The sequence below is a fragment of the Acanthochromis polyacanthus genome, chromosome 9, assembly GCF_021347895.1.
Source record: "Acanthochromis polyacanthus isolate Apoly-LR-REF ecotype Palm Island chromosome 9, KAUST_Apoly_ChrSc, whole genome shotgun sequence".
NCBI classification, from domain to species: domain Eukaryota; kingdom Metazoa; phylum Chordata; class Actinopteri; family Pomacentridae; genus Acanthochromis; species Acanthochromis polyacanthus.
Window position 1 is genome coordinate 40893061 of NC_067121.1, and position 27765 is coordinate 40920825.

The following is a 27765-nucleotide window of genomic DNA, read 5'->3' on the forward strand; positions in this document are numbered from 1 at the left end:
GCGTTTCAAATTTCACACACTCCAAATAGTTAAAAAAAAAACATAAATGCAGAAGAACACACTTTCCTGCTTTTTTTTGTCCAATGAGAATTTCTGACAATATCAATGACATACATATTGATTTATATACACATTAAATAAAGATTAAACCTCCAAATGAGCTCCGGGGCTGGGGGCGTTTCCTTGGAACACGTGAAGGCACCACTGAGTCAACGTGCGGGTGTGTTTGTGTGTCCGCCTCCCTGACGCTCCCTGACGGCCTCCGACAGCCCGACGACCCGGCCAGACACACGGAGCAGCCCACCAGCGAACATGAAGCACAACAGTTTGTCTCGTATTTTTGTCATTATCTTGTGTGCGGTGGTTTTTGTCGCGGTTTTAGTCGTTAACGCGTTGGCCGGAGCAGGACGAGGTGAGTTTAATAACCGACATATTTGAGTCCCCCCACCCCCCATCATCTAGCTTAAAAGTTTACCTTCTGTGTGTAAAAGCTCATTTTTAACGGTCTTTCTCGCATGTTTAGCTTGTTTTTAAGACACATGGGTTCCGTTTTCTACTTACACAACTGTGTTTTCGCCGGTTACGAAACAGTTTTTTCCCCTACGGAGACTCCCAGTTAACTAATGGAGCATCCTGCCGTCACTTACCGTTACACCGAACAACGAGTTTACATGTTAGCATCGTTAGCATCATTAGCAGCTACTTATATAATCAGCCTGTGTTGTGCTAACAGCAATTCAAAGAGGTACTGTGTGTTTATAATAAATTACAGAGATTTTATTAAAATGCTCTTTTTGATCTAATTTTATGTGGTTTCTGGTGCTCACAGCAGTATTTGTTGCCTAAAGCCGGTTTTATTAGAGCTACTTCATATCAAAAGTCCAAATGAGCTTAACCCTCCTGTTGTCCTCATTTACAGGCACCAAAAATATTGTTTCCTTGTCTGAAAAAATACCAAAAAATCAGCAAAAAAATTCCCCAAATTTCTGAAAACTTGCAAAAGGAAGAAAATTCTAATAATTAAATCAGAGTTTCCCTTAAAATTTTAATTTTAAAAAATCCCCCAAATTTGGCAATAAAATTCTTGTAAATATTTTCAAAAATTAGTAAAAATCTTCTAAAAAAATCTGAAAATATCTAAAGTGATTACATATATATATAACTAAAACTTCTAATATTCTCTTTAAGAACATTCACATAAAAATCGACCAAAATCAGTTAATTTTGCTGATCAAAAAATGTTCAAAGATTTCCCAAAAATGTTGAAAATGTGGACATCAGAAGTTTCACTGTGAAAATGTGTATTTTTTCCACATTTTCAAACTTTAAAACCCACAGGACGACATAAGGGTTACAGAATGGTAAAACTATCCTCAGGTGACCTCTACAAGTGGAAAAAGAAAATCTGCCATCCATATGCAGGGTGTGGCTCCTAACCGAGAGGATATTTTCCTTCCTCAGTGTGCTGGCACAGTGAGGCAGTGCATTTTTCTTTTATTATTATTATTATTTTTAGCCATCTACTTTAGTTCCCAGAAATGGACTGGTGGAGTTTAGATCATCAGGCAGTATGTGGTTGACAAGTTTATTTACAGAAGTGCGTTGAATTAAAGAGAAAAGGAACTACGCAGACAGTGAATAAAGACAAAGGGGTTTTTGTTGTTTGGATGCTGGAAGCCAGACTGTCCCAGTGATGTTTAAAAGCCTTAATTTGTTGCATGCTCTTTACATTACAGAGACACCAGATGTTGCTTTTCTGTTGTGCTTGTTGTCGTTAGTTTAGCTTTTTTCCTCCATTGTGATTAGGTTTAGCCATTACATCATTTTTGTGATATGCGGAGTCAGTTAGTGATGATTATTTTGGGCTCCAGGCTGACTTTTAGCATTGCAGCAGCCACAATTTATCACTGCGTTGTTCAAAAATGTTTTACTGGCGGATTCCTGGATTCTGTTGTTATGATGAAAATGTTGTTAACCGCTGTGATCTCACACAAGAGATATGTTTGTTCTGACAGTAAGTAATAAAAATAAAGCATTATGCAACAAGCTGCTTGTTTCAGCTCCTCTCCCTCAGGAGAATAACACAAAAGGGCTGAGAATGTGCATGAAGCTACCAGCAGCGACTAGGCAGGGCTTTATTAGTCACTGGTCAGCGGTACATTCCTTGTTACTGGGAGCTGCTGGTCTGTTCCTCCCAAATGAAACCATTTGATGACCTCCATGGAGCAAAAGTAACCTGAGGGCCCACATGGTTGAACTCAGACATGGAATCGACCGTTTCTATCAGATGAGATGACAGAGCAGAGAAGATAGCAAATAAAATGACATGTAATAGTAAGAATAATTTTATTGATACAGCAGCCTGAAGAACAGCGTTCACACAGAGCTTTACAGTTAGAACATGCAAACACAGACAAAGAAGATCCAGCAGACAAACCAGAGCATTCAGTGATGAAAAATAGTAAAACTGATAATATATTAAAGCAATACTTAGCTAGATTAAACATCATAACAAACAAAGGAACTAGGCAGCTAAAAAAAAATCAAAGAATAAGACTGAGGGTTAAAATTAGAAATAAAACATCAATAAAATATCAGAGACGACATCAGACCAAAGAACCAGGCAGCTAAAAGTCAAATAAAACCAGAAAGAGCATCTAAAATAAACAGGACAGAATACAGAATAAAACTAAGTAAAGCTAAAGGTAAACCTCACATAAACACAGGTCTGTAAAGAGGGTTTTCAGAAGTGATTTAAAAGACGTTAGAGACTCTGCAGGTGGTTCCACAGTGGAGGTTCTGATGGAGAACACTCAGCCTCCTTTAGGTTTACACTTTGGAACGACCAGAAGGATCACACGGGGTCAACAGATCATAAATGCAGCTCGGGTTAGACCCTGATGAGCTTTAAAAGTGATCAGTAAAATCTTACAATCAATTCTGAAACCAACAGGGAACCAGAATAGGAGTGATGTGATGTCAGGTGATATAGTAATATTTAGTAACACCAAGAAGGTGCAAAAAGACCATTAAATGATTTAAAAAGACACTCAAGATTTATTGTTGTTACAAAAAAGAGGAATAAAGAAAATGTGTCACTAATATATGCAGTACTCCGCTTGTAGACTAAATATCACAGAAATTCAGCGTCAGACTGAGGTGACGATCTTACAGATCAGCTCCAAACTACAGAAACACTCCTGAGTCAAAGCTCAGTTCTCAGAACGACGATTTAACGGATTCAGTTGTTAGAAAATGTCAGGAAGCTCATGAAAACATTCAGCCACTCTCTGGAGCCCAGTAAGTGATCTCCAGAAAACAGAAAAGAGGTTAAATTAAACGTAGTGAATCAGTCTCTGCCGTTTGGTTTAACATGCAGGCATTTTAATTCAATCATTTTGTCGAGAAAATAATCCATTTCTATGTCATTAGAGTGCATACAGTAAAGTCTAAGCATCTGTTTACTGCTGTATTCTTTGTGTGACGGTCCTGTCTGTATTTTATACATCTAATATCTACTCTGATGCAGGTTTTGCTGAAAATGCTGCAAAAACACTGCATTCTACCCGTTGTTCCTAAACTGTGAGGCTGTATGTACCTCACAGTAAAGCAGGGTTAGAGTAGGTTTTCTGTCATTAAAAGAGACTCCTCTTCTCTGTTTGTCACATGGTTTCATTAGCAACTGTTCAGGGTGTAAAGGGTTCAAATGATCCAGCATTCCATAGAAAACAAGGTTAGACGAGTTAAGTAATTATAGTGTGTCTGTGTGCAGATGTTTTCCTCTCCCTCCCTGCTCTCTTAGTCATCTCCTCAGTGACTCACTGGAGAAGCCCAGCGACTCGTCTGACAATGTTTACACTGAGCTTTCTACGTGCATAGCAACCAAAGCAGTAAAACAATGAAATACTGCTTCCACAGTCATCGTTTCTGCAGAGGGAGAAACGAAACTTAATACCTAACTACTTTTTGCTGGTAATCGTGCAGCTTTATGAGAATAGGACTTTAAAATGCAGGATTGTTGTGCTTTTATGCACTTCCTGTAGCAGTAGAGGATTTAAGGTAACGTCTTGTTTTCTTAGTTTGTGTGTACAAATGATTTGTTGTTGTTTTCTCCTGATGTCTCTTTAACAAGTCTTTAAAAAGTCCAGCTCATTTAGAACAGTCCATGTGTTCTCAGAGAGCTCCTAACCCTCCTGTTGTCCTCATTTAAAAATGGTTTCCTTATCTGTACAAAATCCAAAAATGCAGCAAAAAAATCCCCAAATTTCTGAAAATTTACAAAACCTTCAGGAAGAAAAATCCAATAATTCCTTAAAAGTTTCTCTTAAAAGTTTTAATTAAAAAATGGCGAGGAAGTTCTTGTAAACGTTTTCATAAAATGAGTAAAAATCTTCCATTTTCAAACTTTTAAAAAGGGTTAAAATCAAGCCGTTTTAAAGACGACACATTAAATCCATGTCAAATAGTCCTGCTGATCTAAAACACCGTTTTTGTCCACATTCTGATCTGGGCTCCTTCGCTTTAGATGAAGAAAATGTGAAGTTCTTTTTAGACCGTCGTGCTCTTCCAGCTCAGTGTCTGACCATGTTCTGATAGAACGATGGACACAGCTGGGTCATATTTTAGTCCTGCTCTCATATCTGGATGTTCTTGTTGTTTTCCAGGTCCTTTCCGCTCCAGTACAGGCAACGTGTCGGGCCACTATGAGACGGGCATCACTCCAGCCGGCTGGACCTTCTCTATCTGGGGCGTTATCTACACCTGGCTCACCCTGATGGTCGTTTACATCACTTCATACATATGCAGAGGGTGAGCTAGCATCGTAGCAGGCATACTGAATATTTACTGAAGCAGAACTGAAACTGATATCCGTCTGTCTCTGAATAGATCCTGGGCTCAGTGTCTGCTGCCGTACGCCTTCTATTTCTGCTGGCTGTCCAACATGGTGATGAACGTGGCCTGGCTCCTGGTGTGGGACAGAGAGTACGTCTTCTCCTAATCATTGCTTCAAAAGCATGAAAACGACACTGAAAGCAAACAGTCATTGATCAGAATGTACTGACTGGATTCACTGACAGTTAATAATGTGATATTTTGATGAAATTTGTTTGCTTCAATAATTAAAATCACGTTTTAGGGTGATAATATTTATATCGCTTGCAGAAAGAAACACCTTATGTCTGATTGATACACAGCAAGCAGAAAGTCAGTGCAACAAAAGAGACGTCCTCACTAACACCAGGCTCAGACGTCTGTGAAACCAAATGAAGCACATCAGTAGCTTTCTGTCAGACTGAACATTGTTCTAAAACCAGCTGTGACACGATGCGTTTATCTGTCTGCATCACGGCTCCACGTGGAAAAGAATCCCAGTGAAACAGAAAAATGTGAGACGTCACAAAGATGCAGGAAGATCATGACCAACTAAAAATGTGTACAAACACAGCTGTAGCAGTAATCAGGAGGAACACAGTGAGCCATAGGACCAGTAATCAAAGCTACAGTAGTCATCGTCCTGAAGTGGTTCCACCGTTTAGCTCAGATGGAATACGACCAGGACAAGCAGAAAGACACTTTTCATAGCATCAGCCTCTATAGATAGAGCATGAAACATCGGTAAAGAACAGGAAAAGAAGCACATTCTGTAGTCAGATGAGTTTGTGTTGTTCAGATGGAGCCCAGCATGTTTGACCTGAACCTGGACAGACTGCTGCAGTGAAGCATGGGGGTGGAAATGTGGTCCTATAACGGAGCAAACAGTGTTCATAGACGACAACACAGGAGGAATGTTCCTGCATGGTAACGATCCTACTGCCAAAACCACACAAAACTGCTCTCTAAAGAAGAAGCAAGTGACCAGGTCAGCTGTGTCAGCTGACCTGGTTCCAATAGAAAGCCTTTGGGGTGTTTTAAAGAGCAGCTGGAACAAATGCTGCTGAATGGATTTCAGACACTGCAGAACATCAGAAGGTTGTCCTCACTGATATCATCCATGCTGAGGAGGACTGAGTCTGTCAGCAAAAATTAACGTGGACACATGAAGTATTGATAAAATTCTAGATTTACACTCAGTACAGTTTTTGTTGCACTGACTGCCTGCTGTGGAGCCAGTATTTTTTCTGTTGTAAATCTAATCTGTTACGTTTTGATTCGACAGAAGAGCAGATGCCTGCTGTTTAACTGAGAAGTAATGAGATTACTGTAAGGTGATGTGATTGTGAGTCAACGTTTGAGTGATATCAGTGTAGTTTACTGTATGCTGCTGGAGAAATGTACACAGCAGTCCATGCTGTAGCGTGTTATGACAGCAGAGGTCCTTTACCCCTCCTGTTGTCCTCATTTATGAGCACCAAAAAATAATCTGAAAAAAAGCCCAAAATTCAGCAGTTTAGTGATTTTTTTAAAAAATTTTTTCCAGCGAAATTTACTGGATTTTGGTTGATTTTTATGTGAATGTTCTTAAGAAACATTTTTAACATTTCTTTTATTTCCACCAAAAAATGTTCAAAAATTTCCCAAAAATGTTGAAAATGTGACCATGAAGAGGCTTCACTGTGAAAATATAGATTTTTCTCACATTTCAAACTTTAAAACGGCTCAATTTGACCCACAGGTTAACCCTTTAAGCTTCAGTGTACCGCCGGCGGTACACCTACTAATTTGCATAGGAATTTCAAGAATGTCCGACGGGTGCAAACGCGATTATACAAACACTATACGCCGATGGAAAGCTTAGATTCTCATGAATCCGCCGGTATAAACCACTTTCAGATGTGATTACCACAGCGGGTGAGAAAAACACATTTGTCCGACAAAAACAAATATTCATCCATCCGTTCTCTGTACACGGCTTCAAAGCACACAGCGCGACTCACATTTCCGGGTTTATTATTACACACAAAAAAAAGATTCCACAAAAAACGGCCATAATCCAACCTTTTACATCAGATGACACAAGCCAGTAAACTATTTTGTCCAAAACATGTCCTGAAGTCGTATAAAATCCCCGAATCGGTCGTTTTCAAGGAAATGCACCTCCCGATGCGCGTCCAATATTCCCCGTATTTTTCGTAATTTTTTTTATTTAAAAATAGAATATTAGCGATTTTTTGTACTGAAAACGGCTGGAATTGACTGAAGCTTAAAAGGTTAATCAGTTCTCTGTGTTCTTATGTGGTACAGGGCTGACCTTATGACTGCTGATACGAGGCCTTCATGGTCTCTCTCTCTCTCTCTCTCTCTCTCTCTCTCTCTCTCTCTCTCTCTCCCTCCCCCCCCCCCCCCCCCCCTTCTCTCTCTCTCTCTCTGTCTTTTAGGTTGATGCTGGCCGCTCTGGTTCTGTTAATCCTGATAGCGTTCTCCAACTACAGCGCCCTGTTCTTCGTTTGCTATGCCACAGATTACTATGGACTGTGGCTGCAGACGTACCATCGCAGAGACCTGGCCTGTCTCAGAATCCTGGTAGGACAGAGTGAGAGTGTGCACGACGTCAGCTCTGCTTCATGGGAGTAATGTGTGTTTTCCTGTCGCCGTGTTCAGGTCCAGAACGGTTTGGCCGTCTACACCACATGGACCTCCATCGCCTCTCTGATCAACTTCTCTCTGGTTCTCCATCTGTGGGGCGTCAATAAGAGCACAGCAGCCACCGCCTCTCTGTGCATCCTGTTTCTGGAGGTGGTGGTTTGGTGAGTGACTGTATAAGGTTAAGTTTTAAAAGTAGAAAACCGCCCTTTGGGTAGAAACAGGTTACTTTGCTTATATTTGCATGTATTTTGCAGTAAGAATCACTCTCAGGTCTTCAAGTGCAGTTTTTTTTTATCCTAAAAAAGCCATTAAAAATGTAAACCTGATTGGTTCCATAAAAATAATATATTTTTAGCATTGGGTCATTTTGGTAGAATTTAGTTTTGTTTGTTTTTCTTGTAAACAGTAAACAAACATAATTTGTGTTTGTTTTTGTCTGTCTGATGCAGCTACAACTTTTGAAACACAGCAACGATTTTTCCACAAATATTTCATGATAATATTTGAGATTGTGTAAAATTTTGAGGGTGTCTGAAAACTTTTTCATGCTGCTGTGTTTCACCTTCAGGTCAGAGATGTTTAACAAATACGACGCTTCACTGAAAGAAGTAAAAATGTTTTTTTACCATAGATTCCATTCTACACTCCGTTTAGCTGATCAGCATTAAAACACTGTCACACATTGTGCAGGTTTCCAAACATGCTGCTAAAACAGCTCTGGATTCCACAGACCTCTGAGGATGTCCTGTTCCATCAGAAACCAAACCTTTCCTGAGCTGTATTTGTAGTGTGGAAGAGCATTATCCTGCTCAATGCAAGCATTGTTCAGGGATGCTTGTTGACTTCCTAGATCTCAATCTGAGATGTCTGCAATCAGGGAATATGACTGACTCAAAAAGGTTCTTATGTCTGCAGCAGCATTTACGTAGGTGGGAAGTGTTAAAATAGCATCCACAAAGATGCCAGGATCCAAGGTTTCCCAGCAGAACGTTGCCCAGAGCACCACAAGGCCTCCACCCTCTGGCCTTCTTCTCATTCATTAGACCAGTCCATCTTCTTCCATGGCTCCATGTTTCTGATCCAACGCTCACAGGCCCGTTGTGGGTGTAGTGAGGGTCAGTATGGGCAGCAACATTCACCAGGTTCAAACTGTGAGGGTCCCATCATCTCCAAAACAGCAGATCTTGTGTGGTGTTCTCTTTATGTCTAAAACCAGAACAGACCATCAGTGAACCAGCCTCAGAGTCACTGAGAGTCCAGGAAGAGCAGCTTTAGCATAAACTGACAGTAAAAGGTCAAAACACACACAGTCCACCACGTTTCAGATCGTCATGCTGCCCCTTTTTTAGTGCTTTTTAAACCTTAAAGCTTAAAGAGCTGAAGGTTCACTTCCTTTATGTTTTCAGGTGTCGTTGTAATGAGTTCATCAGTGTTTTTGACGTCACTTGTTCACTTTCAGACGAGGATTTTAGGACCTTTTAGTACAGAAATACTTTAGTCGGTATCAAGCTTTTACTCTCACAGTCAGGCTACCAGTGACATCACGTGAATCTTAAATGTGTCTGCCGGTTGTTTCCTGTTCAGGTTCATCCTGGAGAACTGGCTGCTGGACCGCTGGGTTCGCTACATCCTGACCGTCTACCCAGTGGTGATCGTGGCTCTGGTTGGAAACGTCTACAAGCATTTCAACCTGGATGATCCCACTCCAAACTCAGTGTTCATGGGTGAGTTTAACATTACTTATGTTTTTTAAACTTAAAGACTAAAACAAACCAAGCCTTCCTGCATTCGTCTCCTCAGTAGAATTTAGTGTTTATTAGACAGGGCAAATCTGTAGACGGACAGAACAAGGTGTAAAACCAACAGTTGGTTTGCACTGGAGTCAGTTCCAAGCCCAGAATTACAGCATACCATTGGTGACCTTCCCAACAGAAGGTTTGTGGTGTTGCCTTTGGCTCTCTGGAAACACCAGCTTACTGAAACACTGGTCTGCCCACATATGAGCTAACATCAGCTGCTTGAGCTGTGTTGTTCCAAAAGGCCTTCATCCTAATCAAGAACATTAAACTGAGATGTCCAAAGACGTTTTGTGACGACATCCTGTCAGGGTTTGTTGGTGTAACGACTGAATGACACACAGCACATCTATGAGTCTGTAGAAGATGTGTTCATTATTAAACAGAAGCTGGAACAGCTGGAGGCTACAGAGAAAGAAAACAGCCTACTGTCCGTGACACTTCCTAACCAACAGCCACATGTCAGACATCAGAGCCTAGAATCTCATTAGTAAAGCAATCATTTCCCAAATGAGTTACAGTTTAGTGATTTTCAAGATGCCTCATTAAAGAAACTATTTGACTCCATTTCTGGGGAAAAAGTATCACTTTGGAAGGGACCGGGTGTTTCTGATGAAGTGGAAACTAAGTCACTAATCAGACCATGTTCAGATGTTAAAGATCTTCAAAAAGCCACCAGGAGGAATCAGGATTTATTGTCCACAAAAACTCAGGAGTAGATCTGAGCAGTGATAACAGCCTGAGAAGAACAGAGACACTGAGCTGTGTGAAGGCTTTGTACTCATTTTTAGGAGTGACAGTTCTGACACCATTAGACTTTTCTAAATCTATTGATCAGATCATGATGTCCGGTCGTCATATTTCACACCTACATCCCTTTACAGAGGACATCAGGTGATCATCAGGTCATGTTTCACAGAGTTAATGACATGTTCAACCTTTGCCCTGTTAGTCTGAGACAGACTTCATGCATCCTACAGGTTATACAGAGTATAATGCTCAGTGAAAGGCACCGTGCACCTGTTCCAGACCAAAATAAGAATAAATGAGAATATTACCTCTGTGTATTATGTTTCTGATAGCCCTCTTTTAAAGGTGAGGTTGCTTTAAGCTTAAACTGCAATGTTATGAGTTCTGCACATATCGTTTTCTATAAAGCATCTATGTTCACACCACAGTCACAGGGTGTGTGTGTGTGTGTGTGTGTGTGTGTGTGTGTGTGTGTGTGTGTGTGTGTGTGTGTGTGTGTGTGTGTGTGTGTGTGTGTGTGTGTGTGTGTGTGTGTGTGTGTGTGTGTGTGTGTGTGTGTGTGTGTGTGTGTGTGTGTGTGTGTGTGTGTGTGTGTCCGTGTCCACAGACACACTCACAAACATCAGTCATTACTAGAATCTTCATCATTGTGTGTTTTCTACATGTTTTACCTCTGGTCTTCAGTCTAACAGCATTTGCTGTAATTCTGTCATATTTTACTTTTAGCTCATCATACCCAAAAACATGACACTACACCAGCATCTAGTGGCAGTCAGTGAGATTTAAGGTGCTTTTGCTCCAGCTACAGCCCTGAAAGAAAACATTTAATTTATCTAGAGACTCTTATGGAGGTGATTTTTCTTTGTTCACCTCCAACAGTAACTTTCCAAAGCTACTATAAAACTACCAATGCCATGCTGTCCTTCTGGTTGTTTTTCCGTCTCTGTAGTGGTGCTGCTGGTGTTGTCCTGCATCCTCTTCATCTCTAGATTCTTCACGGTCCTCTGGAGGAACAGGTGGCGGCCTCTCTACTCTCCCGGCTCGGCTCGACTCATGGTGTCACCCCTCGACGGCAAAAAGTTCAGAGTCCTTTCCTAAGTTGATTCTGTAAAGTCTGAGCCCAGACTCACTCTGATTTATGCGTTCACACGAGCCTCTGCAGTGTTGGAAGGCAAATGTCAGTTTTAAAATGAGGCCTGCAGACAGACACATAAACAACTGGAATAGGAGCTGTGTTACTTTATGTGGAGGAAAACTAGAGTCTGCGATGGGAAGGCAGGAAAATGTTTCCTCATCTTTTCTCCAACAACATTACAACAATACTCTCTCATCTGAAACACTTTTTTTGAAGTACTCATGAACTATTACAGACCAGCAGTTAACTGCTGCATATACAACATTAATACAGTCTGTTTTTTTTAACAAATAAATGCATGTGATTTGATTCAGAATGTTTTCTAAAATACTTTTTCATTGTTTTTGCACTAATTGTTTTTTTATTGTGGCAATAGACTACAATGTATATTATGGATGTATGATGACTCTTTGCCTTCTGTATTGAAGCATTTTCAGCTCTGTTGAACTTTCTGTAATTTTCCAATTAAAGCACTACTTTCACAAAAAAGGAGAGAAAACCAAGATTGTTTGTCCAAAAATCTGTAAAATGCAAAACAAGAGTGTATGAGGCGAATGGGTTTGAAGTGTTGGCTTTTAAAAATACATCAACACATTTGCTGAAATTACATCTTTTGTCAGAGTCAGAAACTGTACAACTAGTCCAGTAGTCTGTAAACACATCCTGGTGGATAGGCTGTTCATTTTTTTTTTTAGGTAGAAATTTGGGGAATTTAAAAAAAAAAAAACTTAAGGAAGTATTGGAATTTTCTTTTTGAAGGTTTTGCAAATTTTCATAAATTTGGGGATTTTTTTTCTGAATTTTTGGACTTTTTTCAGACAAGGAAAGAATATTTTTTGGTGTCCCTAAATGAAGACAGCGGGGGGTTAAAACCCTTTACGCTTCAGTGCGTCGTAGGTTACCGCCGGCGGTACACTTACTAATTTGCATAGGAATTTCAAGAATGTCCGACGGCTGCAAACACGATTATACAAACACTATACGCCGATGGAAAGCTTAGATTCTCATGAATCCGCCGGTATAAACCACTTTCAGATGTGATTACCACAGCGGGTGAGAAAAACACATTTGTCCGACAAAAACAAATATTCATCCATCCGTTCTCTATACACGGCTTCAAAGCACACAGCGCGACTCACATTTCCGGGTTCATTATTACACACAAAAAAAAATATTCCACAAAAAACGGCCATAATCCAACCTTTTACATCAGATGACACAAGCCAGTAAACTATTTTGTCCAAAACATGTCCTGAAGTCGGTATAAAATCCCCGAATCGGTCGTTTTCAAGGAAATGCACCTCGCGATGCGTGTCCAATATTCCCTGTATTTTTCGTCATTTTTTAAATTTAAAAATAGAATATTAGCGATTTTTTGTACTGAAAACGGCTGGAATTGACTGAAGCTTAAAGGGTTAAGAAAAGATTGTAGTGAATAGATTCAGCTCCGTTGTAACAAACTGATGAATCCAGCTATGAAGTAAAGTCTAAAGATGCTCTACTTTGCACTCGTTTATTAGGGCACCACCTCTCATTAATTTAAATTTGATCAACCTCATATCTTAAAGGCTGGAATTCTCGGTTAAATTGACCACATTCTTGCACAGAGAAACACACAAGGCTTTAATTTGGTCTAAAATGAAACTTTTATTGACTATTAAAATGATGACAAGTGAGATCCTATGTACAGTGCCGATACAATGTGTGTCACACAGTGTGTGTACGTGCATGCATGACTGTGTGTGTGTGTTCAAATCAGCATATTATGGTGAGGAGGAGCCAGATCGCTACCCTGACTAGATAACGGTAATTTGGACAAAAATTAATGATTTTTTATTTTTTATTTTTTGCCAGAATACCACGACTCTGTATTAAACAAAAGTGGGGAAAAGAAATGGCCATTACAATATCGGATGGTACAGAATGTGTGAGTTGGCACAGTCCTCAACAATTTCACTAAAATGGAGGGAATTCAATTGGAAAAATTTTGTTTGCTTCTTCATTACTCCTCGCATAAAGAGTAGAAAGCTACTGCAGGAACAACTGTGCTGGCGACAACGTCCAAAGACAAACACCGGATCATACTCACATCTTCTGGAACTGTCCTCAGATTGTTGCGTTCTGGACTTCCATTCATTTTACTCTGGCAAAGGTATTGAAATATTCAGTCCCCTTTGCACCAGCAGCACTGTACCTGGGTCATATTTCTGATGTAGTAGACATTAAGGATCAGTATTTAATGAAAATATTGTTAACTGCAGCAAGGAAAGCCATAACAAGGAGGTGGCTCAACCCTGAGCCACCGACCCTTTTTGAATGGATGGACTTTGTAAAGGAGGTTTATAACATGGAAAAAATGACATTTATCTTGAGACTGAAAGAAGAAGAAATAATGCAGAAATGGTCCAAGTGGCTCACATACCAAATGCACAAGGAACCTATTATTGAAAGTGAATGGTTGCTGACTTGCTGTTTTGTTCTTTGTTTGTTTGTTTGTTTCTTTTGTATGCTGATAACTGTTAATATTTTTAATTTCGTACAACTTCGGATATTGTGAGATTGTATTTTGTTGTTCAAAAAACAATAAAACATTTATTTAAAAAATTAATGATTTGTAAACGAATTAAATGAATTTGGGTAATCAAGTGATTAGTAGTATCAACCCAGAAATCAGAATCAGATAATTTCAGCCGGCCTTACGGTAACAGAACCATCTGTCTGAGCTGACTCCTGGCTGGGACAGCGGACGCTTCACAACACACCTGGACTTGCTGGTTCTGTGCGTAGTATTGTCGTTATGGCAAAGCATTGATGTCCTGCCGTCAGTGATTGATTCCATGCATGGAAATCTGGGCCAGCAGATTTCCGGTGTGGTCAGCTGAATGCAGTCGGTTGATCGGGAGTCACTTGATTTAAAAAGGCTGCTTCTTAATCAGTTCTTCGGAGTAAAACGAGTAAAATTCGGGTTAAAAATGAGCATAATGTCTAGCTTTAAGTTACAAAAAGTAAAAAGGATAAAATAGTTAAACTTTGAAGCGAAAAACTTCTGAAGATAGAAAAAAAACGCGTCTTTAGATAAGAATAGAGAGATGCTTTGGCCTTAAGCATTCCCCAAAGGAGACAGAGGGAGAAGAGAAGAGAGAGAGGAGGGGACAGCAGCTGAATGTAAGGGTTAGAAGCCACATGTTCCTAAATGTGCAGGGTAACACGTATATGAATTATTTAATTCAATAACTATAAGTTTATGTGCTTTAGCATTAACAATATATGTCACAGTGAAGATATGATGACATGTCATACATATGGCAAAGAATAAACACAAGAATTCATCCTTTCAATCTAAATAGGAGGAATAAAGAAGAAATTAGATTAAATCTCACAAATCAATAAATCCACTTCTGTAAGGCATAGAAGTGTGAATTTTGAATATGTTAGCGATGAAGCACTTTTAGTAACTTTGGTAAACCTGAAAGAACAAGATACATATCAGAAATATGAATTTTGAAGACGTTCAGTTGTTCCTTAAGAAAGTCTCTCTCTGTCCCAGTCTTCAGCAGGTCGTAAAAGTTTTTATGACCTGTTATCTGATCCCGGTGGAATGTGGAGATGTCTCCGGAGAGAGTCTCCTAAAGCTGAAAGTTCATTAAACAAAACATCCATAGCATAAAATTGAAAGTCATTGTCTTTCAAAAAGAAAAGGTTCCTCCAGGTGCAGGTTCAGCAGGGAGATCCATTTTTTTGTGGATGAAAACACACAGAAATACAAATGTCCCAAACTTCCAGTAATGAGTGTTGGTCAGTGCTGGAGAGAGAGAGAGAGAGAGAGAGAGAGAGAGAGAGAGAGAGAGAGAGAGAGAGGGAGAGAGAGAGAGAGAGAGAGAGAGAGAGTTTTGGCTTATCTGAGTTTCATCTCTGGAATTTCAGAGACCTTTTCGGGGCACCCTACAAAGCCACCTGTCTTAGTGAGAGGAGGAGTGTTGGTTTACGTATTCTGTTGGTCAGATCTTTGCCAGTTTCTCAGTAACTGTGGCTGTGAAACCTCCAGATAAAGTCTACTAGTATTTGAAGGCATCGATCAAACTAATGTTACCTTCTGATCTCCACAAACTTTACTGTTCAGTGAAGAGAATCAAAGTTTGTTCAGGATTTCTAAAGAACCCACAGGTGAAGAGCTGAGAAGAACTCAGATGGATGGTCTAAATGTGAAATCAAGACTCATGGTCACAAGTTTTAAGGCTTCTGTTCACCACAAAGTTCAAACTAACACAGAAGTACTGAGAAACTTTTAAAACTTCAGTCCTCAGACTGTCTGAAGGTTCAAACTAACAGTGAACTACTTAGGTACTCGGAAGATATCAGTCCTTGGACTGTCTGAAAGTTAAATCTCACAGAGATCTACTGCGGGACTTAGAACATTTCAGCCCTCAGACTGTGTGAAAGCTCAGGTCCTGAGGACTGGGGAGGTGTGGAGGCTTTGGAAAGTCTTGGAACTGAGGGTTCAACCCTCCAGCACAAAGGCTGAAGTCCAACCTCCTGAGAAAAACTCAACTTAAAAAAAAAACGAAAACAACAAAAATACATCCCACCACCGGCATTTTTCTTTCGTTGTCTCTGTCTAAGTTTTTAAAAAAATTGAAGAAAGGTCTGGTCTTGAACCAGCTCCATAAGCAAATCCTTAACTCACTGAGCTACAGATCAGATAAAAAGAGGTAAATTCGTCCTCCCTTTGACATCGTAGTTTCCAAGTGATGGTATGGGTTAGGGTGGAGTCAGGGCAGAGAGTAGGAGGGGATGTGGGTGGCAGCCTCCCCCCTCTACTCCCCCACCACCCTCCACACCTTCCCCTGCCCGAACAGTTTTTCGAAAATCCCAGTCTTGACGGGTTTCCCCGAGTTTCTGGTGTTTCCACCAGGTCAGAGGCAGAACAAGTTGTCATGAAGAGGTGTTGAAGTCGGCGAGGATGGAGTGACTTTTTACAGCGACTAGAAGGAAGATGACTAGAAGAGCAGGGGCCTCATTTATGAAACATTGCGTAGGATCCATACTAAAGTTTGCGTACGCCGAAAATACGAAAAGGGCGTATGCCCCTCGCCCCTGATTTATAAAACTTTGCGTAAGCACAGCTGCATGCAATTCCTTGATAAATCACACACCAGCTGGAAGATTGCACAGGTGGATCCACCTCACATTCCGCCCACAACACACCCACATTTTACCATGAATGGTCAATGCAAAGTAAGGTTCATGAGAATGTATCTGTATATAAATAAGCTGCTGATCCACGGCATTTTACACAGCGCCCCCTGCAGTCTTTTCACTGCTGTGCATCAGGATGAATGAATCATGTGTTGACCCAGGCCACCCTGCCACTGAATTTGTTATGATCATGTCCGATGTACAAATAATTTGCACACTGATTGAATGTACATTTTTTCGGTTCACATAGACAAATTCATTTTCACTCGGGGGTTGTGGTGTGAAGCATGTGTGCCTGTACAGGGCTGATTAATGGTTGGACGCTCATCCCATTCGGCCGCATATGGATAAATAAACAAAATTCTTTACTTTTTTTGCCTTTTTACTGTGATAGTTGCAGTGAAGAGTGACAGGAAATGGGGAGAAGAATAGGGGGAAGACATGCATAAAAGTGCCATGGGCAGGAATCAAACCCGAGCCACTGCGTCGGAGACCACCCCTGTAAATGGGTCTTCTGCTTTCTCCGATGAGCCATACGGGCGCCGGGTGATCAGTAAGCAAAATTATTTAATAAAGATCACCGCACCGGCCCCAGATACCGGCCCTTCGGTTAAATGACCGAATGAAATAACGTTCAATCCGCTCCTGTTAATATATGAACATAGTTCTGCAAATACAGTCGTAGGCCGAATGGCGCACTATATGAACATCTACAACAATGAGGGTTTATGATTATCCGGCTCTACAAGTCTAATATGTGATAACAATAAAGGTTTGAGATCAATCTGGTATCAATTCACCACTTCACCCTCCGGCACTGCCGTTCCCTCTGTCTCCAAAATGTGCTTAAGCAAGCATCAAAGTTGGCGCACCGGTGCGCACATTCTCACGCCAAGTTTTTTTTAGAAATCACAACGAACACAGCGTACGCCACTTTCTACGCAAAGTTTGTGATTTACGCCCTGTTTTGTGCGTAAAGAAGCATCAAGAATCAAGGTTGGCGCACCGGTGCGCACATTGTCATGCCAAGTTTGTTTTTATAAATCACAACCTTTGCGTACGCCACTTTCTAGCCCTGTTTTGTGCGTACACAAGCTTTATAAATGAGGCCCCTGGTCTTTAACCAGCATCCCTAAAATCCATGGAGTCGCTCCAGAGAAATGAAGGGAGGTCAACTTTTATCAACCTCCATCCAGATGTTCAACTTGATATCTTTACTTTCAGATTTTTAGCACCACAAACCTTTAGTGTCACACTTTATGATCATTTATTAGGACTTTAATGGAATCCAGCAGCAGATTTAGTTTTTGTTCACAAACTTTATTCTTGTCTTCGTGGGACTGCAGGATTTAAAACTGTTCCTTCTATTTGACCTCATGTTTATTAGTTTTAGTGGAGAAAGTTATTTTAATTGTCCATTAGTCTCTTTAAAACCAAATAATAAATTGGATTAGTCAAGAGGTTTAAATTTCTTAATTTGTCATATTTTAAATATGACAAAAAAATATAAAAATAAAATGTCTTGAGACAATTTGACCTGTAACTGGTGTTATATAAATAAAACTGAATTTAAATTGTGTGTATCCTGTAATGTTGGAGGAATTCAGCCATATATGTTGGAAAACACATTTTCTTTGTCCATTAATCTGTTGATTGTTTTCTCCACTAATTCATTTCTTGTTTTGGTTTATAAAATGTCAAACCCAAATATATTCAGTTTACTGTCATAAAAACCAAAAAGATTTACATTCATGATGCAGGAATCAGACAGTTTTTCACTTTTTATCTTCGTTTAGTCAGAAAGATAGTTGATAATGTGTGAATTGTTGCAGCTTGTGAGCCGTAGAAGGTTTCAATCTTTGGGGCCGAGTGTCAGAAAACATTTAGAAACCAACATCAACTAAACACTCAAAGATTTGAACATCATTAAAGGGAAATCCAACTTTTGCATGACAATGTCTAATTAAAGGACATTTATTTCCAATGTAAATGTGTGATATTCATTGTACTGTTCCACCCAGCGTGACTCCTGTCCTGTACTGGGATTCACAGCTAAACTCTCCTCTGTACTGCATCCTCCAAGGAACAGGCCAGTGTGGTAGTTGAACAGATTTTAATAGAGAGAAGTGTGAAATTGAAATAAACATACAGAATACACTGGTCAATAACAGTACAAATTGCTGAAGACTTCAAACAAATCAGTATTACAGGTAAGTATGGATTAATTTACATAAGGAAACTGCTGCAGGTGACTGGTAAGCAATAAGGTACGTAAGTTGAATCAAAGCTAAAGCTAAACTACCCTGAAGTTACCCCAAAGCCTGAAACCGTGACTATTATTGTAAACGTAATAACAGACTGACACTCACAACGCTGCAAATATGCCACGGCAACTATAAATGTACATTCCAACAATGTCATCAGCATCTCTTCTCACTGATCTTGCCACTCAGAGGGCTACGAACGAACCAGCAGACGGTGAAACGAGGCTAGCATTCTCGCGCTAATGAAGCTGTTAGCGCTTCCTGTCGAGCTGGTCATTGGCCGAGGCAGCGCCTTCATACAGCCACTGACTGCAAAAGGCAACGCCTGAGACAATTATGCCCCCTAGGGGCGTGGTGGTTCAAACAAGTGAGTGACAGTCAGTCACAATGCAGTCCCCACCCGGCATTATTATGAAATGCCACAGTAACTTATAGACCGAAGATATTAATATCCGATCTCCTGGAGGCCGTGGAAGCGCGTGCTCTGATGTGGGTCTGGAGACCGTCTGATTTTGTAAATAAATAAAAAAAGACAAAATCAGACGGTCTCCAGACCCATAATGCTGTCGACCTACAGGGTGCTGGTGGAAGATGGGCGACTGTTGGTCGAAGAAGGTGGGGAGGAAGGTGTGTTCATAGCAAGAGATAGTAGAGGAACACCAAGAGTCTAGGACTGACAGTAGGGACTTTGAATGTTGGAACTATGACAGGAAAAGGTAGAGAGCTGTTTGACATGATGTAGAGGAGGAAGCCGGACATATTGTGTGTCCAGGAGACCAGGTGGAAAGGTAGTAAAGCAAGAAGTTTAGGAGCAGGGTTCAAGTGGTTCTATCATGGTGTAGATAGGAAGAGAAATGGCGAAAGAGTTCTGGTGACTTTTCGGACGACATACGAAACTATGACATTAATGATGAGTTTTTGGACGACGTATTAAACTATGACGTTTTTGGTGACTTGTCGGACGACATACTAAACTATGATGTTTTTAGTGACATTTCGGATGACATACTAAACTATGATGTGTTTGTTGACTTTTCGGACGAAATGCTAACTTATGATGTTTTTGGTGACTTTTCAGATGATGTACTGAAATATGTCGATTTTGGTGACTTTTCGGACAATATACTAAACTATGACGTTTTTGTTGACTTTTCGGTCAGCATATGAAAGTATGACGTTTGTGATGACTTTTTGGACAACATAGTAACCTATAACGTTTTTGGTGACTTTTCGGACGACAAACTAAACTATGACATTTTTGTTGACTTTTCGGACGACATGCGAAGTTATGATGTTTTTGGTGACTTTTCAGATGATGTACTGAAATATGTCAATTTTGGTGACTTTTTGGACAAAATACGAAATTACAATGTTGTTCGTGACTTTTTGGACAACATACGAAATGTGACGTTTCATGTGACTTTTCTGACGACATACTAAACTATGACTTTTTTGGTGACTTTTCAGACAACATATGAAAGTTTGATGTTTCTGATGACTTTTCGGACGACATACTAGGCTATGACGTTTTTAGTGACTTTTCGGATGACAAACTAAACTACGATGTTTTTGGTGACTTTTCAGACAACACTTTAAACAATGATGTTTTTGTTGACTTGTCAGACGACATACTAAACTATGACGTTTTTGGTGAGATTTCCAATGACATACTAAACTATGATATTTTTGGTGTTTTTTCGGATGACATACTAAACTATGACGTTTTTGGTGATTTTCGGATAACGGACTAAACTATGATGTCTTTGCTGACTTTTTTTCCAACATACGAAAGTTTAATGTTTTTGATGACTTTTCGGATGACAAAGTAAACTATGTTGTTTTTGGTGATTTTTCGGACGACAGACTACATTATGACGTTTGTGGTGACTTTATGGACGACATACTAAACTATGACGTTTTTGGTGACTTTTCGGACGACATAGTAAACTATGATGTTTTTTGTGACTTTTCGGACGACATACTAAACTATGATGTTTTTCATGACTTTTCGGACGACATACTAAACTATGATGTTTTTCATGATTTTTCGCACGACATACTAAACTATGATGTTTGTGGTGAGATTTAGAATGACATTCTAAACTATGATGTTTTGAGTAACTTTTCAGACGACATACTAAACTATGATGTTTTTGGTGATTTTTCAGACGACATACTAAACTATGACAATTTTGGTGACTTGCCGGACAAAATACTAAATTACGATGTTTTTGGTGACTTTTCGGACAACATATGAAATGTGACGTTTTTGGTGACTTTTCGGACGACATACTAAACGATGACGTTTTTGGTGAGATTTCCGACGACATACTAAACTATGATGTTTTTGGTGTTTTTTCGGATGACATACTAAACTATGACGTTTTTGGTGACTTTTCGGATAACGTATTAAACTATGATATCTTTGCTGACTTTTTTTCCAACATACGAAAGTTTAACGTTTTTGATGACATTTCGGACGACATACTAAACTATGTCGTTTTTGGTGATTGTTCGGACGACAGACTACATTATGACGTTTGTGGTGACTTTTTGGACGACATACTAAACTATGATGTTTTGAGTAACTTTTCAGACGACATTCGAAATTATGATGTTTTTGGTGAGATTTCCAACGACATACTAAACTATGATGTTTATCGTGATTTTTCAGACGACGTACTGAACTATGACGTTTGTGGTGAGATTTCCAATGACCTACTAAACTATGACGTTTTTGGTGACTTTTCGGACTACATACGAAATGTGACATTTTTTGTGACTTCTCGGACGACATACTAAACTATGACGTTTTTGGTGAGATTTCCAACGACATACTAAACTATGATGTTTTTGGTGTTTTTTCGGATGACATACTAAACTATGACGTTTTTGGTGACTTTTCGGATAACGTACTAAACTATGATGTCTTTGCTGACTTTTTTCCAACATACGAAAGTTTAACGTTTTTGATGACTTTTCGGACGACATAGTAAACTATGATGTTTTTGTGACTTTTCGGATGACGTACTAAACTATGACGTTCTTATTGTCTTTTCGGACGACATACTAAACTATGATGTTTTTGGTGACTTTTCGGACGACATGCTAAACTATGATGTTTTTCATGACTTTTTGGATGACATACTAAACTATGATGTTTTTCATGATTTTTCGCACGACATACTAAAACTATGACGTTTTTGGTGATATTTCCAATGACATACTAAACTATGATGTTTATCGTGATTTTTCAGACGACATACTAAACTATGACGTTTGTGGTGAGATTTCCAACGACATACTAAACTATGATGTTTTTGGTGATTTTCAGACCACATACTAAACAATGATGTTTTTCATGATTTTTTTGGACGACATACAAAACTATGACATTTATGGTGAGATTTCCAATGACATTCTAAACTATGATGTTTTGAGTAACTTTTCAGACGACATACTAAACTATGATGTTTTTGGTGATTTTTCGGACATCATACGAAATGTGACGTTTTTGGTGACTTTTTGGACGACATACTAAACTATGATGTTTTTGGTGACATTTCCAACGACATACTAAACTATGATGTTTTTGGTAATTTTTCGGATGACATACTAAACTATGACGTTTTTGGTGACTTTTCGGACGACATACTAAACTATGATGTTTTGAGTAACTTTTCAGACGACATTCTAAATTATGATGTTTTTGGTGAGATTTCCAACGACATACTAAACTATGACGTTTGTGGTGAGATTTCCAATGACCTACTAAACTATGATGTTTTTGGTGATTTTTCGGACGACATACTAAACTATGATGTTTTTGGTGATTTTTCGGACGACATGCTAAACTATGATGTTTTTCATGATTTTTCGCACGACATACTAAAACTATGACGTTTTTGGTGAGATTTCCAACGACATACTAAACTATGATGTTTTTGGTGATATTTCCAATGACATACTAAACTATGATGTTTATCGTGATTTTTCAGACGACATACTAAACTATGACGTTTGTGGTGAGATTTCCAACGACATACTAAACTATGATGTTTTTGGTGATTTTCAGACCACATACTAAACAATGATGTTTTTCATGATTTTTTTGGACGACATACAAAACTATGACATTTATGGTGAGATTTCCAATGACATTCTAAACTATGATGTTTTGAGTAACTTTTCAGACGACATACTAAACTATGACGTTTTTGGTGATTTTTCGGACATCATACGAAATGTGACGTTTTTGGTGACTTTTTGGACGACATACTAAACTATGATGTTTTTGGTGACATTTCCAACGACATACTAAACTATGATGTTTTTGGTAATTTTTCGGATGACATACTAAACTATGACGTTTTTGGTGACTTTTCGGACGACATACTAAACTATGATGTTTTGAGTAACTTTTCAGACGACATTCTAAATTATGATGTTTTGGTGAGATTTCCAACGACATACTAAACTATGACGTTTGTGGTGAGATTTCCAATGACCTACTAAACTATGATGTTTTTGGTGATTTTTCGGACGACATACTAAACTATGATGTTTTTGGTGATTTTTCGGACGACATACTAAACTATGACGTTTTTGGTGACTTTTCGGACAACATAATAAACTGATGTTTTGAGTGACTTTTCAGACGACATACTAAACGATGACGTTTTTGGTGACTTTTTGGACGACATGCTAAATTACGATGTTTTTCATGATTTTTTGGACGACATACTAAACTATGATGTTTTTCATGATTTTTCGCACGACATACTAAATGATGACATTTTTGGTGAGATTTCCAACGACATACTAAACTGATGTTTTTGGTGATATTTCGGACGACACACGAAATGATGTTTTTTTGTGACTTTTCGGACGACATACTAAATTATGACGTTTTTGGTGAGATTTCCAATGACATACTAAACTATGTTGTTTTTGGTGATTTTTCGGACGACAGACTACATTATGACGTTTGTAGTGACTTTTCGGACGACATACTACACTATGACGTTTTTGGTGAATTTTGGGACGACATAGTAAACTATGATGGTTTTTGTGACTTTTCGGACGGCATACTAAACTATGACATTTGTGGTGAGATTTCCAATGACATACTAAACTATGATGTTTTTGGTGATTTTTCGGACGACAGACTAAACTATGATGTTTTGAGTAGCTTTTCAGACGACATACTAAACTATAATGTTTTTGGTGATTTTTCGGATGACGTACTAAACTATGACGTTCTTATTGTCTTTTCGGACGACAGACTAAACTATGACGTTTTTTGTGACTTTTCAGACGACATACTAAACTATGATGTTTTTCTTGACTTTTCGCACGACATACTAAACTATGACATTTGTGGTGAGATTTCCAATGACATACTAAACTATGATGTTTTTGGTGATTTTTCGGACGACAGACTAAACTATGATGTTTTGAGTAACTTTTCAGACGACATACTAAACTATGATGTTTTTGGTGATTTTTCGGACCTCATCGTAACTTATGATGTTTTGAGTAACTTTTCGGACGAAATACTAAACGATGACGTTTTTGGTGACTTTTCCGATGACATACTAAACTATGATGTTTTGAGTGACTTTTCAGATGAAATACTAAACTATGACGTTTTTGTTGATTTTTCGGATGACATACTAAACTATGATGTTTTGAGTAACTTTTCAGACGACATTCTAAATTATGATGTTTTTGGTGAGATTTCCAATGACATACTATACTATGATGTTTTTCGTGATTTTTCAGACGACATACTAAACTATGACGTTTGTGGTGAGATTTCTAATGACCGACTAAACTATGATGTTTTTGGTGATTTTTCGGACGACATACTAAACTATGACGTTTTTGGTGACTTTTCGGACGACATGCGAAATTATGATGTTTTTCATGATTTTTCGGACGACATACTAAACTATGATGTTTTTCACGATTTTTCGCACGACATACTAAATGATGACGTTTTTGGTGAGATTTCCAACGACATACTAAACTATGATGTTTTTGGTGATTTTTCGGACGACATACTAGACTGTGACGTTTTTGGTGACTTTTCGGACAACATACTAAACTATGACGTTTTTGGTGTCTTTTCGGACGGCATACTAAACTATGATGTTTTTGGTGATTTTTTGCACGACATACTAGATTATGATTTTTTGGTGAGATTTCCAACGACATACTAAACTGTGATGTTTTTGATGATTTTTCAGACCACATACTAAACTATGATGTTTTTGGTGATTTTTCAGACCACATACTAAACAATGATGCTTTTCATGATTTTTCGGATGACAAACTAAACTATGACGTTTTTGGTGAGATTTCAAAGGACATACTAAACTATGATGTTTTTGTGATTTTTTGGACGACATACTAAACTATGACAATTTTGGTGACATTTCGGACAACATACTAAACTATGATGTTTTTGGTGATTTTTTTTGACGACATACTAAACTATGATGTTTTTTATGACTTTTCGGACGAAATATTAAAATATGACGTTTTTGGTGACTTTTCGGACGACATACTCAACTAAGACGGTTTTAATGACATTTCGGATGACGTACTAAACTATGACGTTTTTATTGTCATTTCGGACGACATACTAAACTACGATGTTTTTCGTGAATTTTCAGACAACATTTTAAACTATGTTGTTTTCGTTGACTATTCGGACGACATACTAAACTACGATGTTTTTGGTGATTTTTTGGACAACATACTAAACTATGACAATTTTGTTGTCTTTTCGGACAACATACTAAACTATGATGTTTTTGGTGACTTTTCCGATCACGTACTAAACCATGACGTTTGTGGTGACTTTTCGGACGACATACTAAACTATGTTGTTTTTGGTGATGTTTTGGACGACATACTAAATGATGACGTTTTTGGTGAGATTTCCAACGACATACTAAACGATGACGTTTTTGGTGACTTTTTGGACGACATGCTAAACTATGACAATTTTGGTGACTTGCCAGACAAAATACTAAATTGCGATGTTTTTGTTGACTTTTCGGACAACATACGAAATGTGACCTTTTTTGGTGACTTTTCGAACGACATACTAAACTATGATGTTTTTCATGACTTTTCAGACGACATAATAAACTATGATGTTTTTCATGATTTTTCGCACGACATACTAAATGATGACGTTTTAGGTGACTTTTCGGACGACATGCTAAACTATGATGTTTTTCATGACTTTTCAGACGACATATTGAACTATGATGTTTTTCATGAGTTTTCGCACGACATACTAAATGATGACGTTTTTGGTGAGATTTCCAATGACATACTAAACTATGATGTTTTTGGTGAGATTTCCAACGACATACCAAACTATGATGTTTTTGGTAATTTTTCGGATGACATAGTAAACTATGACGTTTGTGGTGAGATTTCCAACGACATACTAAACTATGATGTTTTTGCTGATTTTTCGGACGACATGCTAAACTATGACGTTTTTCGTAATTTTTCGGACAACATACTAAATGATGACATCTTTGGTGAGATTTCCAACGACATAGTAAACTATGACATTTGTGGTGAGATTTCCAACGACATACGAAACTATGACTTTTATGGTGACTTTTCGGATGACGTACTAAACTATCACAATTTTGTTGTCTTTTCGGACAACATACAAAAGTATGACGTTTTTGGTGACTTTTCGGACAACATACAAAAGTTTGACGTTTTTGATGACTTTTCGGACGACATACTAAACTATGATGTTTTCGGTGATTTTTCGGACGACATACAAAACTGTGACATTTTTGGTGACTTTTCGGAGAACATATGAAAGTATGACGTATGTGGTGACTTTTTGGACGACATACTAAACTATGATGTTTATCGTGATTTTTCAGACGACATAGTAAACTATGACGTTTGTGGTGAGATTTCCAATGACCAACTAAACTATGATGTTTTTGGTGACTTTTCGGACGACATGCTAAATTATGATGTTTTTCATGATTTTTCGCACGACATACTAAATGATGACGTTTTTGGTGAGATTTCCAACGACAAACTAAACTATGATGTTTTTGGTTACTTTTTGGATGACATGCTAAATTATGATGTTTTTCATGATTTTTTGGACGACATACTAAACGATTATGTTTTTCATGATTTTTCGGACGACATGCTAAACTCTGCCGTTTTTCGAAATTTTTCGGACAACATACTAAATGATGACATTTTTGGTGAGATTTCCAACGACATAGTAAACTATGACGTTTGTGGTGAGATTTCCAATGACATACGAAACTATGACTTTTTTGGTGACTTTTCGGATGACGTACTAAACTATCACAATTTTGTTGTCTTTTCGGACAACATACAAAAGTATGACGTTTTTGGTGACTTTTCGGACAACATACAAAAGTTTGACGTTTTTGATGACTTTTCGGACGACATACTAAACTATGATGTTTTCGGTGATTTTTCGGACGACATACAAAACTGTGACATTTTTGGTGACTTTTCGGAGAACATATGAAAGTATGACGTATGTGGTGACTTTTTGGATGACATACTAAACTATGACGTTTGTGGTGAGATGTCCAATGACCTACTAAACTATGATGTTTTTGGTGACTTTTCGGACGACATGCTAAATTATGATGTTTTTCATGATTTTTTGGACGACATACTAAACGATTATGTTTTTCATGATTTTTCGCACGACATACTAAATGATGACGTTTTTGGTGAGATTTCCAACAACATACTAAACTATGATGTTTTTGGTGACTTTTTGGATGACATACTAAATTATGATGTTTTTCATGACTTTTTGGACGACATACTAAACGATTATGTTTTTCATGATTTTTCGCACGACATACTAAATGATGACGTTTTTGGTGAGATTTCCAACGACATACTAAACCATGATTTTTTTGGTGATTCTTCGCACGACATACTAAACGATGATGTTTTGAGTAACTTTTCAGACGACATACTAAATTATGACATTTGTGGTGAGATTTCCAATGACATACTAAACTATGATGTTTTTGGTGATTTTTCAGAC

General features: G+C 38.5%; 1 protein-coding gene across 1 annotated transcript; it reads left to right on the forward strand.

Annotated features, from left to right (window-relative positions):
• Positions 1 to 246: 246 nt before the first annotated feature.
• On the forward strand, positions 247 to 11487 carry LOC110954289 (uncharacterized; the record flags this gene model as incomplete). Its single annotated transcript, XM_022198763.2, has 7 exons — positions 247 to 412; positions 4665 to 4809; positions 4888 to 4983; positions 7317 to 7461; positions 7540 to 7685; positions 9109 to 9248; positions 11020 to 11487. Coding segments are annotated over 7 exons (987 nt in total), but the record flags the coding sequence as incomplete, so codon positions are not given.
• Between the last annotated feature and the right edge of the window lie 16278 nt (positions 11488 to 27765).